The sequence below is a fragment of the Protopterus annectens genome, chromosome 1.part2, assembly GCF_019279795.1.
Source record: "Protopterus annectens isolate FY-2018-M chromosome 1.part2, PAN1.0, whole genome shotgun sequence".
NCBI classification, from domain to species: domain Eukaryota; kingdom Metazoa; phylum Chordata; order Ceratodontiformes; family Protopteridae; genus Protopterus; species Protopterus annectens.
The window spans coordinates 631201871-631225971 of NC_056727.1; the positions used below are offsets into that span (position 1 = coordinate 631201871).

General features: G+C 37.6%; 1 protein-coding gene across 1 annotated transcript in view; it reads left to right on the plus strand.

The window, feature by feature from the left end:
- The window catches only part of SUSD4 (sushi domain containing 4), a 693417-nt gene that overhangs the window by 276056 nt on the left and 393260 nt on the right, over positions 1-24101 (plus strand). Inside the window, exon 5 of the mRNA XM_044060186.1 lies at positions 15815-16006. Within this exon, the coding sequence (XP_043916121.1) occupies positions 15815-16006 (192 nt within the window). The remainder of the gene's footprint in view (positions 1-15814; positions 16007-24101) is intronic.

Below are 24101 nucleotides of genomic sequence, written 5' to 3' on the forward strand. Positions count from 1 at the left end.
TTATAGCATTTAACCATTCCTTTTCTCTCTTCAACTACTGCATTTTTGTTTAACTTACTTTGAAAGAAATCTTTGAAATATTTTGCTCTTCTTTGCACAAATCTAGGTTCATCTCCTATTTTTTCTATAATTTCTCTCTTACCTTTGAGAATGCCCCAATTTCTTCTAACTATTTCCTTAATACTATTAGAATCAGTACTATGTTGCAATACTAGAGCTATAGTATAATCTACAGTGATCTTATTCTCCATTTTTTCAGTGGTAGTATTCTTTCTTTTAATAATTTCCTCAGCCAGTATCTTGTTTACCATCTCTTGTGGGTAACCTCTAGTTACCATTCTTCTGCAGAAGTTTTCAGCTTCTAAACTGAAAATTTCATCATCTTTCGTTAGGTTACTAATTCTTTTTATTTGACCTTTGACGATGTTGAACTTCGTCTTTTTGGGATGTAGACTTGAATAATGTAAGTACATATTGTTTTGAAACTCTTTTTTATAAATCTTAGAAACAAGTTTACCATCTTTTTTGTAAATCGTTAAATCTAAAAAATTAATTTTCTCAGCATTAAAGCTATGTGTAAACTTCATATAAGAACACACATTATTAACATATTTTAAAAATTCATATAGTTCTTCAATAGTACCATCCCATATTATCAAAACATCGTCAATAAACCTAACCATTTTGACTATGTTTTTTGCAAAAACACTTTCAAAAATATTTCAAAGATTTCTTTCAAAGTAAGTTAAACAAAAATGCAGTAGTTGAAGAGAGAAAATGAATGGTTAAATGCTATAATTGCAATTACTGCCAGTATTTGTATACGGATAGCAATGAAGTTACACTTGGAAAATTATTAGTGCAGGTTCCAGATAGATTTACTTGTAAATCTAGGAATGTGGTTTATTTACTAGTGTGTATGGAATGTAGTTCATTTTATGTTGGAAGAACTAAGAGAGAGTTATATAGAAGAATTTATGAACATCATTATGCCATAAGCAAAGGTGACAATAAGAATGCTATGGGGAAGCATTATGCTGAAAACAAATGTAAAATCAGTTTTAAGTGTTTGGTTTTAGATTCAGTGCATCCTAATTTCAAAACAATAAATATAGAAGAAGAATTAGGATGGCTTGAATATTGCTGGCAGGTTAGGTTAAATGCTTGTTTTCCCCCAGGGCTTAATAATAGGGAAGAATTTATAATGCATTTAAAAAGGAAGGGATTGAGACATTAAGGAAAGTGTATAAAAGTATGTGTGTATTTTTAATGTGAACTGTTGTTTTAACAGCTATTGAAGCTTTTAATTGCTTAATTGATTACTATTTTAGTATTTAAATTGAATTTCTATGTTGATTGTCATTAGTCTGAAGAAGTCTCCATTGTAGGAGACGAAAGTGCTTACTTTTGGCAGTTGTGGAATGAAACTGAACTTTTATTTCTCCGTGCTGACATCGTGTTTTTGTTTTGTGGATTGTTTAGTTAATAGCATGCTGCTGTTTTGGTTTTGGTTTTCTATTACAGTTTCAACATTTACCTTGATAGTCCTGCAGTTACAACTGTTGTCATTCAGGGCTGACTCTGTATGATGCCAGCAGTACACAGCTTACATGGGTAAGTAAAGGTTATGAGCATTTCCTGGCATCAGTTTTACTGTATCTATGTGCTTAGGATTAAAACTAAGGATGGTCAGCATATGCACTATCCATTGCCTCCTGGTCATATGTGCACACCTACATCTACCTACATTCATAGCAGATTGGGGTGCCCCTCTGACTCCTCACCTACGTGTGGATGTGGTGACCTTGCCAGTAGTGTTGGAACATTTGCTCCTAGACCATGACATTCCTGTTGCAACTGTTTTGGCAGGATGATATTGTGTAGGATAGCACAGACTGTGATAATTTCAGCACAAATATTCTGCATACTGCAGAGCCCCACGGTGTATCTAGACACTGAAACCATTACTTCAACTGCCCCAACACATACTTTATGATATTTCTTGTTTGAGTGTGTTCCTCTGTGGGTGTGGCTGCAATTCTGATGGGTGTCATCAGCCAAGGTTCATGTGCAAATCCTGCATCCCCCAGTAAATGGTCTTGTGGGACATCACCCCTGGAAGTCCTCTGATGGAGCTTTGAATTGAATCACATATGGAAGTCATGGTAAGTGCCAGCGTTGCCAGCGCACACATTCAGGATGATTCCCTTACACACAACCTGGCATTTAGTGGAGTGGAACCCCCTTTCTGTTGATGTAGATCATTCCATTTCCTGGATGACGCATTGATCTCAACATGCTTTCAGTCTATGGCACCCAAGACTTCAGGAAAGTGTGTTATGGTGTAGAAGTCATGCATAGTTCTAGCTCTGTCCTCAGGGGTAGGGGGAAATATATGTAGTCACTGGCATGCTGTAGCACCGCATTCAGGAATTGATGTAGGATCCTGGATGCTGGTGCCTGTGACACCCCTAACATGTCCCCTGTGGATCATTGAAAGATTCATGTAGCTAAATTTCTAAGTGCAACACATACCTTGGTCTCCACAGGTATTGTTTCCCTCACTATGCCCTTGCTGTCAGATGAGGATGCCAGAAGTTACAGAATTACTCGAGTGTGTCTCTACCTACCCTGTAGCTCTCTACTATTTCAACCTTATGCAGACAATGAAATGTTAGGGTTTATATCACATCACTGAATATTTAAAATCTCGAAAGACAAAACATCGAACACACTACATCGAAACACAAAAACATCGAAACAGCTTCAATGGCAGTTCCCAACGGTGACATGCAACATGAAGGGTGTAGGCAGGGGGGCAAGCCCCCCTGCACCCCACCACTATTTAAATATACCAACTCTGAGATCGAGCTACAGTGTAGGAAATGGAAAGCTTCTGTTTCCACACTGTAGTAGACTGAACTGCGATCACCAAAGTGGTATATTTAAGTGGCAGGGGGTGTGGGTGGTGCAGGGATTCTTGCCCCCCCCTGCATGGAGCATTTTTTTTCAGCTACACTCCTAAAAGTCGTTACTACCCCATTTCGATGTTCTGCTTTTCGATGTAGTCTGTTCGATGTTTTGACATTCGAGATTTTCACGCTTCGATGTTGTGATATAAACCCAAATGTTATATGGGGTCTAAATGCTCTCCTCCTCCTTTCCCAAGGTCTGTCAGCAGCTGGAGCAGCATAGACTTGAACCTGTTGCACATACACATGTAGAAGAGCAGCAGCAGCCCCTAACATTCTTGCATTCTAGTGTAGTTTCCATGGCTGAATTTGGAATTAAAGATAGAAGGCTAAACTAAGTGTACGCGATTGCTATATAGCTTGTTGAATAGCTCCGCCATCCTGAATTTGTTGATTTGCATACAACTCAGCTGCTTATGCAGTAATTAGCATACCACAATGTTTACTGTGTTTTTGTGGCTCTGCACATCATTAGAGACACTTACCCAATACAAATCGGTACGCTATTGTGTGAGTGTAGTGCCACAATGCAGACATTGTTTTAGCGAGCTGTGTACGGTTTATTGAATCCTGCCCTCAGTGTCATGGCAACTTGCTAATAGACAAGAATAAGAGGAGAACAAAGGCATAGGGAGAATGACCCTTTACCCCTTTGCACTCCATACTCCTAGCAGTAAGATCAATACTAGTAAGTTGAAATTCATATAGATAGATTGATTTCAATCATGTGTCTGTAGATAGACAGATATGAGTATATAATGATAGACTGATGGAAGGAAAAACATCATGCAATTACATACATCGAATACCAAAACATTTAAAAAAAACTGTTACAAATATAAATAAAAGAGTCCCATTTGCAATCTGAAATAATCAAAACAGATGCAACGCAATAAAAAATAAAGCTAAAAGCTACAGTGAATCAAAAAACTTCCTATAATACAAGTCAAAAGCACTACTACACTACATATCACATAAACCTTTCCAATATCTCCTCACAAAAAAAACACATCCTTTGCGTCCATGATCTCACATAATAACAAATCCTGACAATAAAAACTCTAAACTCAACAGCTTACCTAAAGCACATACCCATCATCATAGCATTCTTTAAACTAAGTAATAATCTTCACTACACCAAATACCATCCCTAGGCAAATCTACAAATAAAACAGTTTTACATTGGTGACTTCACCTCACAGACCCAATGGCAAGGTTTTGCACCTACATTCCCCAAAATAACTCCACAGTCACACAATCATAAATAAAGGGAAATGTTATGAATTATGTTCATCATTTCAGCAACAGCATGATTCAGTCTAATTCACCAACAATGATTTTAACACTAAAATCTGCTGGAGATTAAATTAATCAGTGATCAAAAGAATGGAACCCATAAATATAGATATAAATGTAGATATAGATATAGATACAAATATTGTAAGTCAAATAGACACTATTCTACTAGGAGTCCCAAATACTCTTGATTTTGTCCACACAAATATACCAATTTCTTGCATACCTACAAGTGTATCATCTTCCTTTATAAAATTAGCATTGCTAAAGAAACGCAGGATTCCTAAGTAAGTTTTGTCTCAGGCTGAATGTCTAGTTGTGTTTTATATTCTGTTGTGAATTCCATGCATTTATATATATTTTCCTATAAGGTTGTTATTCTAGTTTTTTATTCTTTAGATTTTTATTTTATATGTCAGTGCTTTACTTTTGTATGTACTGTGTCTTTAAATATTTTGGTTGGGTTGATTAGTGTAATTTTAGGACTGGCTGATTTGAATTGATTCTTATATATATATATATATATATATATATATATATATATATATATATATATATCTGTTTTATAATGTACATTTGAAGGTCTGAAGAAGCATTTTATGCGAAAGCGCTCACCTCTTTTTGGATACAATAAAACGTTTTTTAAGAAGAGATTTTATAGTTGTTCATGCTGCCTTGGTCGCTCCTTTACCAGTTGACTTTCTGTTTTTTGGTTATATTATTTGTGAGTAACGGAGCGTTTGCCTTGTGGGCTGTTGTTCTTTTATTTTTTATTATGTTTAATAATTGACTCGTTATCTGTAAATATGGGGCAGTTTCTACATTGCCTCAGGATACCCATATCCACCAAGCTGGTAACAGAGGTAGTGGGAAAGTTCATATCCATGACAAGACACCCTTTTTACTGATTAGAAATTGCATTTAATTTGTTGAGTGCACTCATTTTTTCATTGTAAACCATTTTTGCCAAGGACTGCAATAAACTTGATTTTTTTTTTTCTGTAACAGGTTGGAGCCTGCCAAAAGGGAAAAAGTGGCCCACTTTTCTAATGTGGGAAGTAGCTGCATATGTGTTAGCACAATCTGTGTGTGCATGTATGTGTCATGTATTTCAACTTTTACCCCGGAATTCTGGATAAAGAGAAAATATTTAGGGAAAAGGTACTCTTAGCGGGTGCTATTCACTCAAAATAATTTCCGGATTTAAGAGGGATGGAACAAAATTTTGAGAACAAATTAAATGTGTTCCCCCAAATTTGAGAGAGATGAGAGGTGTGTGTGTGTGTGTGTGTGTGTGTGTGTGTGTGTGTGTGTGTGTGTGTGTGTGTGTGTGTGTTTTGGACCTTTATGGCTTATTACTGAAAACTGATTAGTTTTTAGATTTGGTTTGTTAAATACATACATGCATATACACACACACACACACACAAATAAATGATTTTCTTGGGTGGCGAATGCCAGGGCACCTTTTTGGCTAGGCTTGTATAGGCCCTAGGGAAAATAGCCTAGTACCTACCTATGAACCTATATACATCAAAAAGCTTTTCCTTTAAATTGGTGGTATTTATTATGCAAATACCTCTGTGTTTAAAGACTCCTCAAAACCAAACCTTCTTCAGTTATTTGATAACATATATAAATTCTTCTGTAATCCTCCTCCAGTAGCTTTCATTGCTAAAGCTGCTGCGTATACCTCTGATGTTTACTTCTACTTAAATAGCTGTACTGATAAGGCCATCCCTATCTGCACCAAATACAATGAGAAATACAATTTATATGTTACAGTATGCTTATAAATAAATTATATAGCAAGAGAAAGGAATTTCTTAATGCTTGTAAGAGGTCTCACTCCACCTATGCTAAAAACACACTTCAGCAAACTTATAAAGAGCTTAAGGGGATCATTAGGAAGCACAAAATGGTATATGAAATTAAAATAACCACTTAAACCAAAAATAATTACAAATCTTTTTCTTTAATTATGTCAAGAAATTAAGAACTAACATCCAGTAATACTTGGAGCTAGTCAACAACAATGATGCACACATTGAGCCAAACGAAATAGGTAATATCTTAGCTCACAAATTTAATGCAGATTTTACTCTAACCACAGTTGTAGGCATTTTACAGATTCCACAGCCCTAGCTACCTCCCTAATTGCTAAGGAACAAGTGCCATCAGCCCTCCCAGATTCCAAAGTGACCACATCCATGGGCCATGGTAATATACCAGCCAGATATCAGTTCCAGTCTAAGCCTCTCCACTGGTTGCATTCTTTAAGTCTGGAAAATAGCCATTGTAATGCCATGACACAAGGGTTTCCCAACAACGGGCCCTGGTAACTACAGACCCAGTAAATTCCTCCTGTGGTATAAAGAGATAAAACTCTGACTACAGCACAATATAACCAGGTTCAAGTAGCAGCTCAGGCAACTGATGGAGCAGCAAAGGAGTATGTGTGTGTCCATCCTGGTGATAGGATGGCTGGGCGGGCTTTCACCTCAGTGATCTCTGATGGAAGCTGGTGATACTGACATAGAAGGCATAGTCCGAACAGGGGAGAAAGGGCAGGGACATGGCTGAACTGCTGCAGAGGCATGGAAAAATGCTGCATTCATTTATTTGAAAAAGTAATAGAAGCCGTCTGTAGTGGTTATGCAATACATATGGCATGTCTGGACCTGACCAGGGCCTTTCACTGTATTACCGATACATGCATTATTGATTGCTTTGTAAATCTGAATATAAATCCTTATGTTGTGCAGTGGACAGCTAACTGGTTGCTTGACAGAACCTTTTAAGTTTATTGCCACAGGTGCCACTTCTGAATGCAAAACAGTTACCAGTGGTGTACACAGGGCTCAGAACTGAGCCAACTCCTATCTGACTTCTATTTCTCTGACCTTCAGGCCTACACTCATGGCAAATGGTTATCTAAGTTTACAGACAAATGTAAATTGGGTATTGTTATTTGATCTTCCACTTACTCTCAATTGCTCCAACATGGGTTAGATCATGTAACAATTAATGCAAGGACAGTAGTCTCAAATTAAATGTAAAAAACTGAAGTATAGTTAATTTTGGGAAACAAAGCATTTTCACATAACATAAAGGTGACACACTCTCTAGGCAGATATTGTTGTAAGGGATCTGGGCATTCTTGTTGATAATTCTTTACCATTTGACCATCTTGTCTCCACAGTAGTTCAGAAAAACTTCTGTCTGGTCCATCTAATTTCCAAAGACATCTCCACTAGATCCAAAGAGGTCTTAATTCCCATTTACTCATATCATATTAGACCCATTATTAAATGTAATGCACCTTTTGGCATATGTTTATCTAAACATATCACTCAACTTGAGACACTTCAGAGATTCATAACTAAAAACATCAGTGGCCTCAAAAAAGCTTAGTTATAAGGACAGGCCGGCAGCCTTCTCTCCTTATTCAGTCTCTTACAGACTCCATTGTGGAGGTCTGTGTCTAGGCTTTCGAGCCATGGAAAGTCCAACCCTCTTGGATCTAATATTTCTTCAAAGAACAAATAGCACCTTGACTACCAGCTTAAAGGATGTAAACCTTCATCAGCAGATAAATAAGACATGTTGGTGTGATATAGTCATCCTCACCTCTGAAACAAACTTCCATTACATGTCAAACAGAATAGCACCCTGTCCACCTTCAAGATAAGCCTAGATAATTGATTGAAAGGGCAGCCTCATATCCTCTCAAGTCTGTCTTATCCTGCCATTCCGTAGGCTTTAGGGAACTTTTGAAAGGGGGCTTTTGGCTAGGCTTGTAATGGTCTGGAGACTAATTGCTTAGTACCTACCTACGCACCTATAAAAACAAATGGTTTATTTTCATAAGTCAAAAACACAAAGCAAAACAAAACAAAAACAAAACAAAAAAACAAAATAAATTAGCCCATTTGTGTTTGCAGTATCAACAGTCCCAAATTAAAATACGTGGTACGTTAGGTTGCTTTCATCCCCTCCAGGACACAGGTTTTTATTTTAAGAAGATTCAAAGCTACAAGAACTTCCACAAGGTACATTCCACAGGTTAGACAAGACTTGATTCTCCTACCCTATACTTCTAATGCCTTCCTTCAAAACTGATCTTCCAGGTGATAAACTGATTTCCAGGTGTGCTGCTTTCAGACAACCTCATTATACACACCCTTGATTTTTGGTTAAAACCTTGTTACTAGCTAACTTCTAAGAGAATATTCCTGTACTCCACACCACAGTACACTAAAGGTGTCTTACACTTTTTTAAAGGCATAGTACACATTTCCCAGGCAACATGTTACAGCTTCCTCCTCCCAGCACAAAATCAGAGGTGCTGGAATCATATTTATAACAACAACCCCAATAATACAATATACTCTCAACAAAATAATATGGATTTTAGCTTGTTGTGAGTTTTTTTAACAAAAATAAATAAATAAAGAAAGAAAACAAGTTGCAGGCCGTGGACAACCCACCAGCATTTCTGTTGGTTAAGGCTGTGAATATGGATCACTATACACTGAAATGGTTGAAGAATAGTGCATACCCACAAAACTTTGTTTTGCTATCAGTTTGCCTACATAACCATTATAAAGAGGGCATAATCTATTGCCAAAGTAAAATATGTGCCTAACAAATAGCAATCAAGGCATAGACGGTTCACTTTATTGCTAGAAAAACACTCTTTCAATAGATAAGTATCTACTTTCTGCATTGCTCAATTTCCTACTGATATAGCATACAGGATGGTGCTCGCCTTTTATAATTTGGGACAGCAATGCCCTCACCTGTCTTTGACATGTGGTTATAAAAAGTAAAGTATGTAATGTAATCAGGAATAACTAACGATTGTTCAAAATATAGAATTGTTTTTAGTTCACTAAATGCTTTGTCTGCCCCAAGAAATCATTGAACACTGACATGAGCTTTCCATTTTTTGAGACGTGTCAAGGGATAAGCAATAGTCGCATAACTAGGCATAAACTTTCTGTAACACCCAGCTACGTCTAGAAAAAATTGCTTGCTTTTTAGTAGAGAGAAAATGCCCAGTTTTATGGTTTGTATTTTGATTAGTTGTGGTCTTACATCCCCCTTTCTATAGGGTCCCCTAAGTACTTGTCATCTGACATACCTGCCTTACGTTTCTTAGCATTCACAGTCAAGCCTTCTTGTCTTACATACTATAGTACCCTGCATTTTAGGAAAGTGACTTCACAGTCCTCAGAATGAATGATCATGTCATCCAGGTATGCAGTAGGATATTGTGAGTGTGGCTTTTTGTTGTATCCTTCAGCCTCTGAAAGGAAGCTGAGGCCCCATGTAGGCCAAATGGTTGAGGACTGGAATAGATTATCAGATGTTACAAAAACTATTTTTTATCTTTGGCAGAGGCAATAAGTGATATCTGACAGTATGCTTTCATCCTGCCTACTATTGTTAAGTTCCTGGATTTTCCTTGAGTTGCCAGCTCATCCATTCTGGGCACAAGATAACTGTCAAGACTTTAAAATGCTATTCAGTTTCATAAAATCATTACAGCTTCCAATACTTCCCACAGATTTAGGGATTAGCACTTTGGGGCTACTGTAGTCATTCTGTGACTCCTCTTTAATGCCTACTGTGAGCATTTTTTGAACTCCTGCTTTTACTGTTTTTGTGTCTCTGGTACTCTGTTAGTTCTTGGTTTCAACTTCATTTCAAAAGCTGTCTCTCTACTATGCTGTATTAGTTTAGTGTTTCCACTCATCTATGAGAATGCTTTTTTTATTTTCTTTATTTATTATAAAAATTCTCTCACATTTTGTTTTTCTTCCTTGTGACAAGGGTTCCTCTATCTGCACATCAGGTAGAGATTCCCTGGTATCTCTTGTATGAACTTCAGCTTGCAAGCTCTCCAAATAATTCATTACTTCTTTCATGGCTTCACCACATTAATGTGATAAATTTGTTCTTTCTGACTATCAAACCTGGCAGTTAATTTCAGATATTTTTTCACTCGCCTCAAATGGCATCTTATTGTTTGTCCTGCAAATGGCATCTATTGTTTGGTTTGCAGATTTAATTCCTGTAGAGGAAACAAGCACTAATAACTGATCTCCTGGAATAAATTTTCTAAGTTGACAATCTTATTTTACTTTTATTGCATTTCCTGTGTTATCTGTAGATACTCCCCTAAGATGGACATTGCCAGCTTTAATCTATCCTACAAAGTAAGTTAGTGTTCTGCTGCAATTTTAAACTGTGTCTTTTCTTCTTCTTCCCAGATTTCATTTACTATGCCAAGCAGTCCTCTTGGATGCTTGCTATATAAAATTTCCGAAAGTGTAAACCCATTTGAATCTTGTAGCATCTCCTTGATTGCAGACAGTAAGCTGTGTAACAACTGATCATGATTTTTATCATCTGCCATCAACAACTTTCCCAAGGATGGATTTCAGTTTTCTAAACCTTTGTAAGAATCTATCAGTATATGGATGATAAAACTAATGATGTCTTCAACAGTTTCACTTTAAAGCACTAAAATGACTAATACAGTACCCATGATGTAAAGCTAGTACCATGGTCAGTAAGAATCTCTTTAGAGATATCCACTCTGGAAAATAACAATGCCAGTCCCTGGCAAGCATTAGCTTTGTACAGTAGTACTGCTTCTGGAAATTTGGTAGCAAAAACTACTATGGTTAGTATGTTCTGATATCTATCGCTAGATTTTACCAGTGGTCCCACAATGTCAATAGCAGTATGCTCATAGGGTATTCCATGACAGACATTCATATCAAGGAGTGTCTGTTCCAGGATGGGGTGCAGTTTTCTGGAATTCTGGACAAGAAACACAAAAGTCCTCCATCTCTTTTATTATATTTGACCAGTAAAAGCCTAATTAATATCCTTGCCATAGTTTTGCACATCCCATGACATCCATGACATGGTACATGACTCTGAGATAGATTTATTAATAAAAACATCTTACAAAGTTTTGGAACTAGTAAATGACAGAATTTCTTCCACATTTTACTTACTGTATATGAGATGTCATCCTTTAACTCAAAATAGGGTAAGAAATAATGGTTGCATCGTGCTGACTGTCTACTCCACCAACCTTGGTTATATTTTCCCTTGCCATACGTAAAGTATCATCTTCCCATAGTGCCTTTTTAAAATATATCTGGCTTATTTGTGATCCCACCAGCTTAGGGTTTTTACCTCAGAAACTTGCCTTGAGGTGAACAGTGAGGCATCTTCCCACAAAACTATTGGTACTGCAGCATCTAGTCTACAAAGCATAAGTAAAACAAATTAATAAATCTTCCCCTGCAAAGAGTAGTTTTAAACAAAAATTACCTTCTGATTTACCTCTTGAGTGTTCTCTTTCCTCACAGGTTGCTTTTCCTCTGCCTTAGTGGAAATGAATACCACTTTCTCTCACTTTCTTTTCCTTCCCTGCATTCTCCCCCTCTCCGGAGGGCATGGCAGCAAAATTTATTTTCAGCGTTACTTTTTTCTTTGTTTACAGATTCGTGTTACCTAGATTACACTTTCAGTTTCATTCTCTGGTTTACTCTAGACAAATAAGCTTAAAACTCTGAACAGTCCTGCTTATCTGACTTTCTGTACTCACTTTGTTCTGAAGGTCCTTACTCAGATGCCTTCCTTTCTTTCTTATTTTTTTTTCTTCGCTGTTTCTGTAGAAACACTTGTTAGATTCTGTGCATACTTTTGACTTGAACTGATTTTCATTTGGGAGTTTTCTGTCAGTTCATTATCAGTTTCTATTACAGTATCTGTTACTTTTTTATTAGTTTCTCTTGCTCTGTCATTGGGTCATGCTTCTGATAACAGACAGTATCACTTTTGCTATCCAGACACAACCAAATTGTAGCACGTTTCGCAATTTCTATGTCAATTAGCTTGTCCTGGTTTTGATTCTGAATCTCTACATCTGAATCACTGTCTTCCTCACCCACCCACATTATTATACTTGATTGGGTGTATCAAGCTGTGTATCCACCCACCATACTGTATCCGTGGAGTCTCCTTCGACACAAATTTTCCACAGTACTTAAATCAGGGGTTACAACCACAGGATATAAGACTTCCTAGAAATGCCTGAAATTCTGTATGTGTAAGGGGATCCTCTCTTTTGTCTCCATAAATGAATATTATCTCCAATACCTTCACTTTTTGGTTGTCACTATTCTTGAGATTACATACCAGGTGACAATTGAAAGGAAAATCATGCTTCCATCTAGCCGGACTCAAACAACCCTTACATCTAAAAATATAGAACATTTTACTATCTTGGTTGTACCACCACAAGGCTGACTCAGTTATGCTAGTTGCATTACATTACAAGAGCTACTTCTTCTAAAGCCTACCTTTCAGCTTTCATATTTCTGTAAACAGCATACAGTTGATTGGTTGATTGACACAGAACATAGCAATGCAACTTGCCCCTCATATTTGTAACAAGTTAACTCAGTACATGCTAAGTTTTGTTTCACAGAAGATGCTATACTGCTAATTACACTTTTTAGCCCTAGAAGCAGGCATATCAGTCTTAAACACTGTTCCCCATGGTCGTGTGCCATTAAAGGCATGCAGGTAGATGCTTGCGTGAATGGGCGTGTCTTCGTTGAAGGTTGGGCATCAGGCTGGCAACCCGGCACTGTAAAATCCACTGCCAATCATGAGCAGACCGGAGTTCCGCTGTGGCGACCCTTAACCGGGAAAAGCCGAAAGACATATATACATCCTTAACTAATAAGTGTTCTCCGGAAGTTGCTAGCTGTTGGAGAAAACTTCTAAAAAAATCAATGGAATACAAGAAGATCAAATTCATCCGTACTTAATGAAATAAATGTAGATTGTTCTCTGGAAGTCTTGATAGTTTGACCACATAATGTGAAAAATAGATTCATTAAAGAAAACACTGATGCTGGGAAAGCTCAAAGACAAATGAAGGCGTGGCAGAGGCTAAGGCAGATGGACAGCAATACTGAACTAAAAAATATGAATTTGCGGCTAAACTGTCTAACATTTTGCTTTTCTTTCCTATCAGATTCAAGTCAGAATTTTAAAGAATGCTTTAAATCATGCATCAGTTTGTATTCTAGTTTATCCACATTAAATGTATGTCTATACATTTTTATGATTTTATGGCTTGTACTTCAGCAGTTATATCTCTCCTGACTAAAAGTTCTTTTTTTTCATGACAACAGTGTTTTTTCCACGTCCATATATATTTTCAGTCCCTGTCCTGTCATCTGTGATAGCAGGATTTTTGCCCAATCTGTATGGCTCTATTTTTGTGGTGTGCCATAGTGCTCAGACACCACAAATATGACTTTAAGTCATCCTTCCTGGTTATTTTCTTCCTAGCTGTCACAACTATAACTTGTTATTGTAATGGCACCAGCCTTAGGTCAGTCCCTATCTGTGATTCCACAGTTTTGTTTAATAAATTATACACAGTTGTGGTAACCAGTTAGCTAGAACTGGCAGGAACCTGACACTCGCAGTTCTATAAGGAATGTAATACTTAAAATGTGGTTTGAACTTGGCAGCAGGCAATCTGTGAGGATTAGAAAATCGGCTTGCCTCTGGACAGCTGCCCATGCGCACACAGCCAGTGTAAGATCAAAGAGATATCAGAGGAAGGATAGTACATAAAAACACAGGTTTATTTTTGAAGTCGGTATGAAAACCAAAATAATAACCCACTTGGCTTTGCAGTCACAAATAAAAATACACAGTACCTTAGATTGCTTCATCCAGAGTCCACATAGCCCCTCTAGGAATTAGGCAGGGGTTTTTTGGGGAAAAAAAAAATTCAAGACTGCAGGTGTCTCTCAGGCCAAACTTCCAGCAGTACAAATAAGCGGTTTCTCAAAGTACTACAGGTAACCTGAAGTGGACTCTTCCATTCCATGCTTCCAGGTTTCTTCCTTCAAAATAATCCTCTAGATGAAGACCCAATTTCCTAATTTTCTGCTTTCAAACAATTCCCATAACCCATGCAGCAATACAATTAAGGCAAGTAAAATGGATGAAATGCATGGTATTGCAGTGTTTGAGTGTCTGATGAAGTGGCATTACTTGCTGCGAAAGCACTTAACCATTAAACAAAGTTTTTCTTTTTATTAATTTATTGCTGGTTGTGGTTTGTTTCATCCATTTTACTTGTTATATTTTTGATATTTTGATGGCTGAACCAGTAATATATACCACATTTGGGGTTTTGTGCAATACAATTAAGGCACTGTATACATTTTTAAGAGCATATTAAATATTTTCAAGGACTGCTACATGCTTTTTTAGCAGGTGTAGTTGTACTTTTTTTACCCATTGTGAAGATAGCTGCCTTGTATTTTATTGCAGGCTGCTTATTATTTTTTGACTGACAGAGACAATTTTTGACATTGGACTACAGCCCTCCCAGATGAAAAGAGAATACTTTTTTTTTTTTACATTCTTTATTTGTTTTTCCTTTTTTTTTTCTTTTTTCATATAATTATCCTTTTCTGCATTTGGTTCTCTGATTTCTGTAAAAAAGCTGTCATACTTATTAGAAGCAATGTGTTTATTATTTAAGTTATGCTAGTTTTCACAGCCTCCTGTGTCTGAAATATTGTTTTACACTCTAACACTGACTAGTGGGTGTTGAACATGACTCACTTCTTCTGTGATCCCATGGCATTTTTTTCTGTTTGTCTGTTTATTCCACTAAAGGTATGGAGGCATCTGCAAAAAAAAAGTATCTCTTGCAAGACAGCATCAGAAATTAGACACTTGCAATTAAGAGTAGAAGAATAATGTAGTAAGCCAAATGTTGATTATTTTAAGTATGTTTTTGGTTGTGGGGAGAATCAGTCTATTTCTGCTCAGTTTGTATTTGTGTGTGTGTGTGTGTGTGTGTGTGTGTGTGTGTGTGTGTGTGTGTGTGTGTGTGTGTGTGTGTGTGTGTGTGGGATCAGACTAATTTTATTGTATCTAGCAAAACCTACTAAGTTGTGGTTGTATCTGTATGAGGCTTCCTGTCACAGGTTGGCGTTACTGTGAATGCTAAGAAACATAAAGCAAGTATGTCAGAAGACATGTACTTAGGGTACCCTGTAGAAAGGGGGATGTAAGACCACAACTAAGAAAAATACAAACCATAAAACTGGTCTTAGGTTTTTGATTAGAAACATCCTGCAGAGTGGGTTCCATAAAATAAGTATTAAAATCAAATAAAATAATTTCTGTTATTGTTACTATTTCTGTTACTGGCTATGTCGGGCTAATATCACATTATTACTCATTTGTTTAGTTTAGTGATTTTATTTTTCTGTTAGCTAACATGCCTAGTAGTCAGTTCTATTTACATAAACTACAGATCCAAACTACAGAGTTCAGTGTTACCAGATGCTTTGTTATAAAAAATAACTTCTAACATTTTTACAGTATTACTTCACTTATTTATAGAAAGTTATTTTTGCATGCACATTTATAAATGGGCCTGACATTATGCTTTTGTTGTTTTTCTTGGACAGTGTGTCCATTACCTCCAGTCGTGGATCACGGAGACTACATCTGCCATCCGCAGCCCTGTGACCGCTACATTCATGGCACTGTAGTGGAGTTTTTCTGTGATGATGGATATTCTCTCAACACTGACTATAAGTATATCACCTGCCAGCACGGATACTGGTTTCCTTCTAATCAGGCATATTGCATCAAATCAGGTGAGGTTACGCAGCTATTCACTTGATGGTTTATTTGGAACTGATTTACCTAATTTACCTAGAATTTTGTCTGACACCTAACCATGTAGTAGTAACAGGATAGAAGAGATGAGATCCAGTTATAACATGTATGTGGTTACTGTGGTGACTGACTGCAAACAACATGCTGAACTTGCAGTTTTGACTTGAGTAGCTGAATTCAGTCAACTCTGGAGGGTCACTGTGATGGAGAATTTCTTCTTATCCAATGGTACGGTGACCCCAAAGTTGATTATATTTAGAATAGAGCATAAGGAGCTCAATCAGTGGAATGTGGGGATACATTGCCCCCTGTCAGAAAAATTATGTGAAACGTTGATATTCGTTACAATGATTTGACAGTGAGTGCTAACAAACCAGTAGCTTTCAGACAATCATAAAATTCTATATATTCCATAAAAGATTAAACTGTTTGTATAATTTTTGTTGGTCCACTGACCTTTCATCTAAACAGTAGTGTCAGGAGATAGATATCCATAATGCAGAGATAATCATAACATTTAAGTATTCTAAATATGGGGTAGGTTTTTGCCAGGGCTGACTAAGCTGTGTACATCTTGTTAGGTTATTTTCATGGCTGTTTTTACTCATAATATAATTTCTGACTGTAAGTGGCAGCCGTGGTCAGCTAAACACTGGACAGAGACTGGGGGGTCAAATTGCTAAAAGAGAGAGAGAGGTAGGTGGCAAAAATGATACTGACAGAAAGGCATACAAAATAACATTGTAAAAGAGTGCATGAGTGGACAACAGGAAAAGGTACATGCCTGTAGTGGTAACCAGATGATTTTCAGAATTTTATTTTCTGGCACTCCCGAAATTAGTTTGATGAGTCTTTTTTTAACATTGCCTATAGTAAAGTGAAATCTCAGTGTCATTCTAGAAATGTGTTTCATATTAAAATCACCTTAACACCTGAACTTAAATGCTGTTTTCTTAATACATGATTCCTGAATGAATGAAATATGTGAATCAAATGCTTAGTCTATTTGCATATCTAGGGCATTATAAGTGCAGAATCAACAGAGGACTGAAGTCACCTGATGTCATAGCAACCTGAAAACCCATAATGCATGCATGACAGCTAAGGTATATAAGTACTAGGTAAACTGAGCTGTACACTGCACTGGTTAGAATAATAACTTATTTAGAAAATAACTCGCATAATATTCAAATCTCAACCGGCATGCATGTGCAGCTCTTATTTATAGCTAAATCCCCTGTGAGGCATTTTTAATTCATGGTTGAAAGGGAACCTGGCAATGATATTCCTATGGATGTATATTTTATATCATCAGATGCTAATTCAGACTGAAGTAGTACATATTAATTATATTATGAAAGTATGACAAGTGTTCTGTTTTGGTAATAAACTTTAAACTAGAACATTGTTAAAATACATTGTAGTTATTTTTCATTACTGTACTATATACTATGTATTGTAATATAGTGAACACGTACTGCATTTTACATTTTTCTCTATCCATCTAACTGCATTGCATTGTAATTTATTTTGAAACAGGTGAACCCTTTGTGAGTAAATGTGCATTAATAATGTATACCAGAATTTTTAGAAAACCCACTAGTAAACATAAAAAATGTAATGTTAGGCTTAAGTGGAATTAGTACAACTATGTTATGGTTTGGAAAAAAGTGGTCAGAACACAGCTAGATACCACACAGTGTGAACTGTTATTCAAAGTAAGCAAAAGTCACAGATCTAACACTATGGAAGCTCTTCGTGGATTTGCAGTTGTGTTCATCTTGTCTTCCATTCCAAGTGTGGCATTTTTCTCTGAATCTTCCTTACTTGGAGACATGCATTCCCTGTGTAGGTGCATGGACTTAAGTCATGTAGTATACTGGAAGAGTAAACTAGGGTCTGAGCACCACTAGATCTTTTCAGCCCCTCACAGTTTGGATTGAAGGTTTGACATTCATCAGTGAAAAGTTCCTGATTTCAATGTCTAAGCAGCAAAATCTTCTAAGTTCCCATTCTGTTTACTGATAATGAGCCAAGACCCACACAACTATTTTCTGCAATGCCTGAGAATGGATCACATCATAAGGCACTGTTACATGTGCCAGTGATTTAACTCAGTCATCTGCAGATGCAGATTTCCTGTCCTACCTGGCTATCAGAAGGATGTTGTTGTTTGAAGGTTCCTTTCATAGGCTTAGGGTGAGATTTCAGAAGGTTCCTTCTATGGGCTTAGGGTGAGATTCAAGACACAGCCCCATCAGTACGTCCTTAGAGGTAAGTAATTTCAAAAAGTCCTTCAGCTCTTGCACATGATGAGTTCTTTCTTGACTACTGAGAACTTGAACTTCTGTTCACCTTCCTCTTTGGGGTAAAAAGTCCCAGAGAAGGTGCAGTTGAAGGTCTCACCTTGGTGTCTTAATCCAGGTGTGCAGGCTCAGCTAATGTCTTACTCATTTGTCTGGACCATGCTTATGAGCAACCATTGCCTGATATTGGGGAGCAGTTTCTTGAGTTGCCTCATTACAGGTTGGTTGTTATACTTGGGGTCAATGATTCGTCTCTGCAGGGACCCTCCTCAGGGCTTGTATTATCCAATGATTCAGTAGGTTTTCTATCCCCAAAGCTCATAGTCCAGGCTTTCAACTTTTTGCAGATGTCTGAAGTCCATAGGGAGCATGGTCTGAAATCATCAGTGACCCTAGTGCAGGCCTCACTGACCTCATGCATCTGTTGTAGGTGTGCTTTTGACAGCCATTTCCATGTACCTAACATCTAATGGGTACCCATACTTGTCTCCACACATTTCAGCCATACACAAGCCTGACCATTTTGTAGTGTTGTAGCTTCAAGTGAGGAGATGGAGGACCTTGAATCCATTAACTTTTTGGCAGAAAATAACAGTGGATATTCCCCACCTTAGAGACCCACTGCAATGACCACTTCTGCTGAAAAACTCTAAAGATCAAGAAGTTCTCCATGGAGTGGCCTTCCACCCCCATTTTTACTCCCCATAAAGGACTTAATGAGTATCTGGAGAAGAAGAAAGAGGAGCTTTGAGTCACCTCTCATATGGAGCGCCTTACCAATCAAAGAGGCTACATATGAGAGCAGGAAGTGCCCTGACTATGCTGTTGTGACTCCAAAGAAAGTATATGTTCTGTAGAGGCCCTCACCTGAGTAGAGTAAGATCATGAGAAGGTACCGTGAGTCCGACTACCATATGATCGCTTCACTTCAGCACATAATCCAGACAAAGAAATGTAAAGCATTTGACAGAGTTTGGAGCCCATAACTATTTGTCTCACCTGTCAAGTTTCCAGTTCTTCACAGAAGAATAATTCATTGGGAAAGCTTTCCTTCCTGTCTAACTGTACGTCTGACCTGAAGGAGGAATGATCTATATTCTTTCTACAATATCCAAGATGGACTTCTACCTAGCAGGCTGTAGTTCTGATTGTAGTAAAGTATGACCAGACCTACAAGCTCAGTTATGTGCCCACATAGGATGACCTTCTAGGGCTATCCTTCTTTTAGAAGGAGCTTAGGAGGCAGTTCATAATCTGTAATGGTTCTTTCAATGGCAAGATTTTATTCATTCACCTTTAACTGATCCCGGTAGATGATGTCTTGTAGAAGATTAGGCCTTATTAACTTTGAACCCCTTCAGTCTCCTTCACTTCTTCTGCTAGGTCTGACCAGTCCCACCAAGAATAAGACATTTTTTTGCCAACAAAGGAACTTAAGTATCACGGAGCCTGGGCTTATCCAGTGCCAGGCAAGTTGCCCACCAGGATGATGCCAGTGCCCCAACAGTTGCATTACTAAATACTGTCTAGGGCTGTCCATTTGGGGTGAATTCTCTGAGTTTGCCCCTGTTAGCAGAGCAGTCACTAAGGAACAATTGGTCCTAGACATGGATATGGAGGGATATGCCATAGAGCTCCTAGGTTTTCTGCCAGAAAGACTATTGCTAAAAGACCAAGGACCAAGCTATCTATGCAGATCTTGGCACAGACCTAAACGTTACTCCTTTAATGAAATAATGAGGCTGTCCTCCCCTCAGATCAAGGCCAAGGGGTCTACTATCACTAGTCTGCAGTTCCAAATTAGACAAAAACATGTTTTTTTGTTTTCCGCCACAGTGGCGTCAACAAGTTCATCTTGTACATCAGGTTCTGGATGAAAATGCACAAGTGAGTCAGGTCTCTATTCCCATAGAGAACTTCAGTCATGTTGGTGGCTAGACATTTACTTATTTATTTATTATTTATTTAACATTTGTTTGCAAGCAAAGTCTGACTGGCTCAGAGCCCATTTTCAGCGGAGACTCAGGGAGAAATGCTCCAGATGCATGCCTTTGAACATGATGAATGCTTTCTGGAAAAAAAAATTGTCTAAAGTCTGCACAGGTGATTCTTTTTAGTTTGTTTGTGAGGGCACCACTTTTAGTACAAAGTTCTGCTATTTGGTCTTTCTTCTTCACTCAGAGGATTTCACCTGTCTGGATGACTGACTCTTGGTGACCCCATTGAGAGACCATCTGGTAATGCCCTTGGAACGGATGCCAGCATGGCTGTAAATTCCCAAGTGTAACACATAAATTGTTAGAGGTCTTCTTAGTTTCGTTATTAGAAGATTAGCTTTGCTGGTATGAAGTTGACAAGCCATCAGTGTACTTTTTTCCCTTCCCAAAGACAGCAGAGAGAATTCATGAATTTCGCAGTGTGTGTAATGTTAGGATAAATATTAATAAAGAGTCACAGAGTATGTGGGATAACCTCAGTGAAGTGTGTATTCAAAATGAAGAGTCTAGGAGAATGTGTATCATATCACATGCAGCTTCACAGAGCTACCTCATAAACACTAAAGATGTATACCTGTATACAATATATACACACAGACAAACATGCACATACACACACACACACACACACACACACACACACACACACACACACACACACACACACACACACACACACACACACACACACACACACACACACACACACACACACACACACACACACACACACACACACACACACACACACACACACACACACACACACACACACACACACACACACACACACACACACACACACACACACACACACACACACACACACACACACACACACACACACACACACACTCACTCACATATGTTTCAATAATGATCAGGAGAAAAGGAGACAACAGGACATGCGGAAGAACACAGGTTTATTCAGTATCCAAAACCAATAATTCACTTGACTTTGCAGTTTCAAAATAAAGCTAACAGTGTGACAACAGTCTTCAGTCTACACAGCTATTCTAGGATATTGCCTTTTAACTCCAAATGGATATGGGTACAGGTCTCTCCAAGGCCCACCTTTCAGCTCCATAATCAAGTATTCCCACACGTTGCCTTTACACATTATAATCTACTGACTATGCTCCACACTTCCAGGTCTTCCTTCAAAAGAAACCTCTGTGTGAGGAACTAGCTTCCTGAATTTTGTCCTCTGGTCTTCTCCTTTTTTTTACTGTAGTATTTGCATTTAAAATCTTCTGATTTAACTAATTGCTGTGAGAATATTCTCAAGTTCCACACTGCAGTATACAGTCTGAGTATACATTAAATATACCTACTCATTTCACAACATCCTACAACTCCCTCCCAAAAAAGGGCAAAAAAACAGCCATACAAAAAAAAAAAAAAACTACTGCTTTTTTCCCCAAAATCCCTCTTCCCATAAAAAAAAGAAAATTTATAAATTCCTCTCTCTTGATAATACAACTATTAAATCACTTCTCATAAAATTATTAGGGACGATAGTAAATGATAATCTTAAATTTGACCTGTATATACAAAGTTGCATAAGAAAGACTGATCAAAAACTAGTTCTATTTTATAGAGCAAAAAACTGTCTAGCTGATGCAACTAAAACTAGACTTATCACGACTTATCTCCTTCCCACATTTCTTTACAGTGCATTCCTAACCTTCAGGCATCGCAAAAAATCAAAACTTGAGCAGTGCTATAACAAAGTTGATAAATTTGCTGCAAATGCCCCCTTCAGAGCCCACCACTGTGTAGCACTAAAAGCCTAAATTGGTTAGAACTACCCTATCAACTAACGTATACACAACTTCTTAACACCCATAAAATTATCCAGAATCCATCTACTTCTCTAGCACTAAATAGCATTCTATACAACTGTGTTCTTAGTTTGTCATTACAATCCAGTGACCAAAAACTCTTGTCTGTCCACAAACTTCACAAACCTGCTGGGTATTGTCTGTACCCATACAATGATGCTAAGGCCTGTAACTCCTTATCTGTGTCCATAAGGTCAGTACCCTCCCTCCCATCCTTCAAAACCATTCTGAAAGACTTCCTAGCCAAAATCTGGCTCTGTTCTTTCTCAACAACAGGATAAACAAATTCCTAAATGTGAACAAGTACCTATTCATACCTTACATCTCCTTATGTGAACAAGTACCTATTCATACCTTACATCTCCTTATGTGAACAAGTACCTATTCATACCTTACATCTCCTTATGTGAACAAGTACCTATTTATACCTTACATCTCCTTATGTAAACAAGTACCTATTCATACCTTACATCTCCTTATGTGAACAAGTACCTATTCATACCTTACATCTCCTTATGTGAACAATTACCTATTCATACCTTACATCTCCTTATGTGAACAAGTACCTATTCATACCTTACATCTCCTTATGTGAACAAGTACCTATTCATACCTTACATCTCCTTATGTGAACAAGTACCTATTCATACCTTACATCTCCTTATGTGAACAAGTACCTATTTATACCTTACATCTCCTTATGTGAACAAATACCTATTCATACCTTATATCTCCTTATGTGAACAAGTACCTATTCATACCTTACATCTCCTTATGTGAACAAGTACCTATTCATACCTTACATCTTCTTATGTGAACAAGTACCTATTCATACCTTACATCTCCTTATGTGAACAAGTACCTATTCATACCTTACATCTTATGTGAACAAGTACCTATTCATACCTTACATCTCCTTATGTGAACAAGTACCTGTTCATACCTTACATCTCCTTATGTGAACAAGTACCTATTCATACCTTACATCTCCTTATGTGAACAAGTACCTATTCATACCTTACATCTCCTTATGTAAACAAGTACCTATTCATACCTTACATCTCCTTATGTGAACAAGTACCTATTCATACCTTATATCTCCTTATGTGAACAAGTACCTATTCATACCTTACATCTCCTTATGTGAACAAGTACCTATTCATACCTTACATCTCCTTATGTGAACAAGTACCTATTCATACCTTACATCTCCTTATGTGAACAAGTACCTATTCATACCTTACATCTCCTTATGTGAACAAGTACCTATTCATACCTTACATCTCCTTATGTGAACAAGTACCTATTCATACCTTACATCTCCTTATGTGAACAAGTACCTATTCATACCTTACATCTCCTTATGTGAACAAGTACCTATTCATACCTTACATCTCCTTATGTGAACAAGTACCTATTCATACCTTACATCTCCTTATGTGAACAAGTACCTATTCATACCTTATATCTCCTTATGTGAACAAGTACCTATTCATACCTTACATCTCCTTATGTGAACAAGTACCTATTCATACCTTACATCTCCTTATGTGAACAAGTACCTATTTATACCTTACATCTCCTTATAGGTTCATAGGTTCATAGGTTCATACTAGGCTATCTGCCCGAGGGCATTTACAAGCCTAGCCCATCGTTTTGTGGCTTACGCCACCCCTTAAGTATGGGGAACTATACCCATTATTTTGCTGTGCCTCTGTCGAGCAGTGACACTGAGGTAATCCCTGGGGTATATTTGCGATCTCCCATCCATTGGTCAAGATTTCTCTTGAACAAGGCCAGCGAGGTGCTCTGCCTCACATATACCGGGATTTTGTTCCACAGCATAGGGAGTCTTTGGGTGATGAATCTATCCCTCCAGCACGTCCTATTAATAGCCGTGTCGAGGTTTAAGTCTCCGCCCTTGTG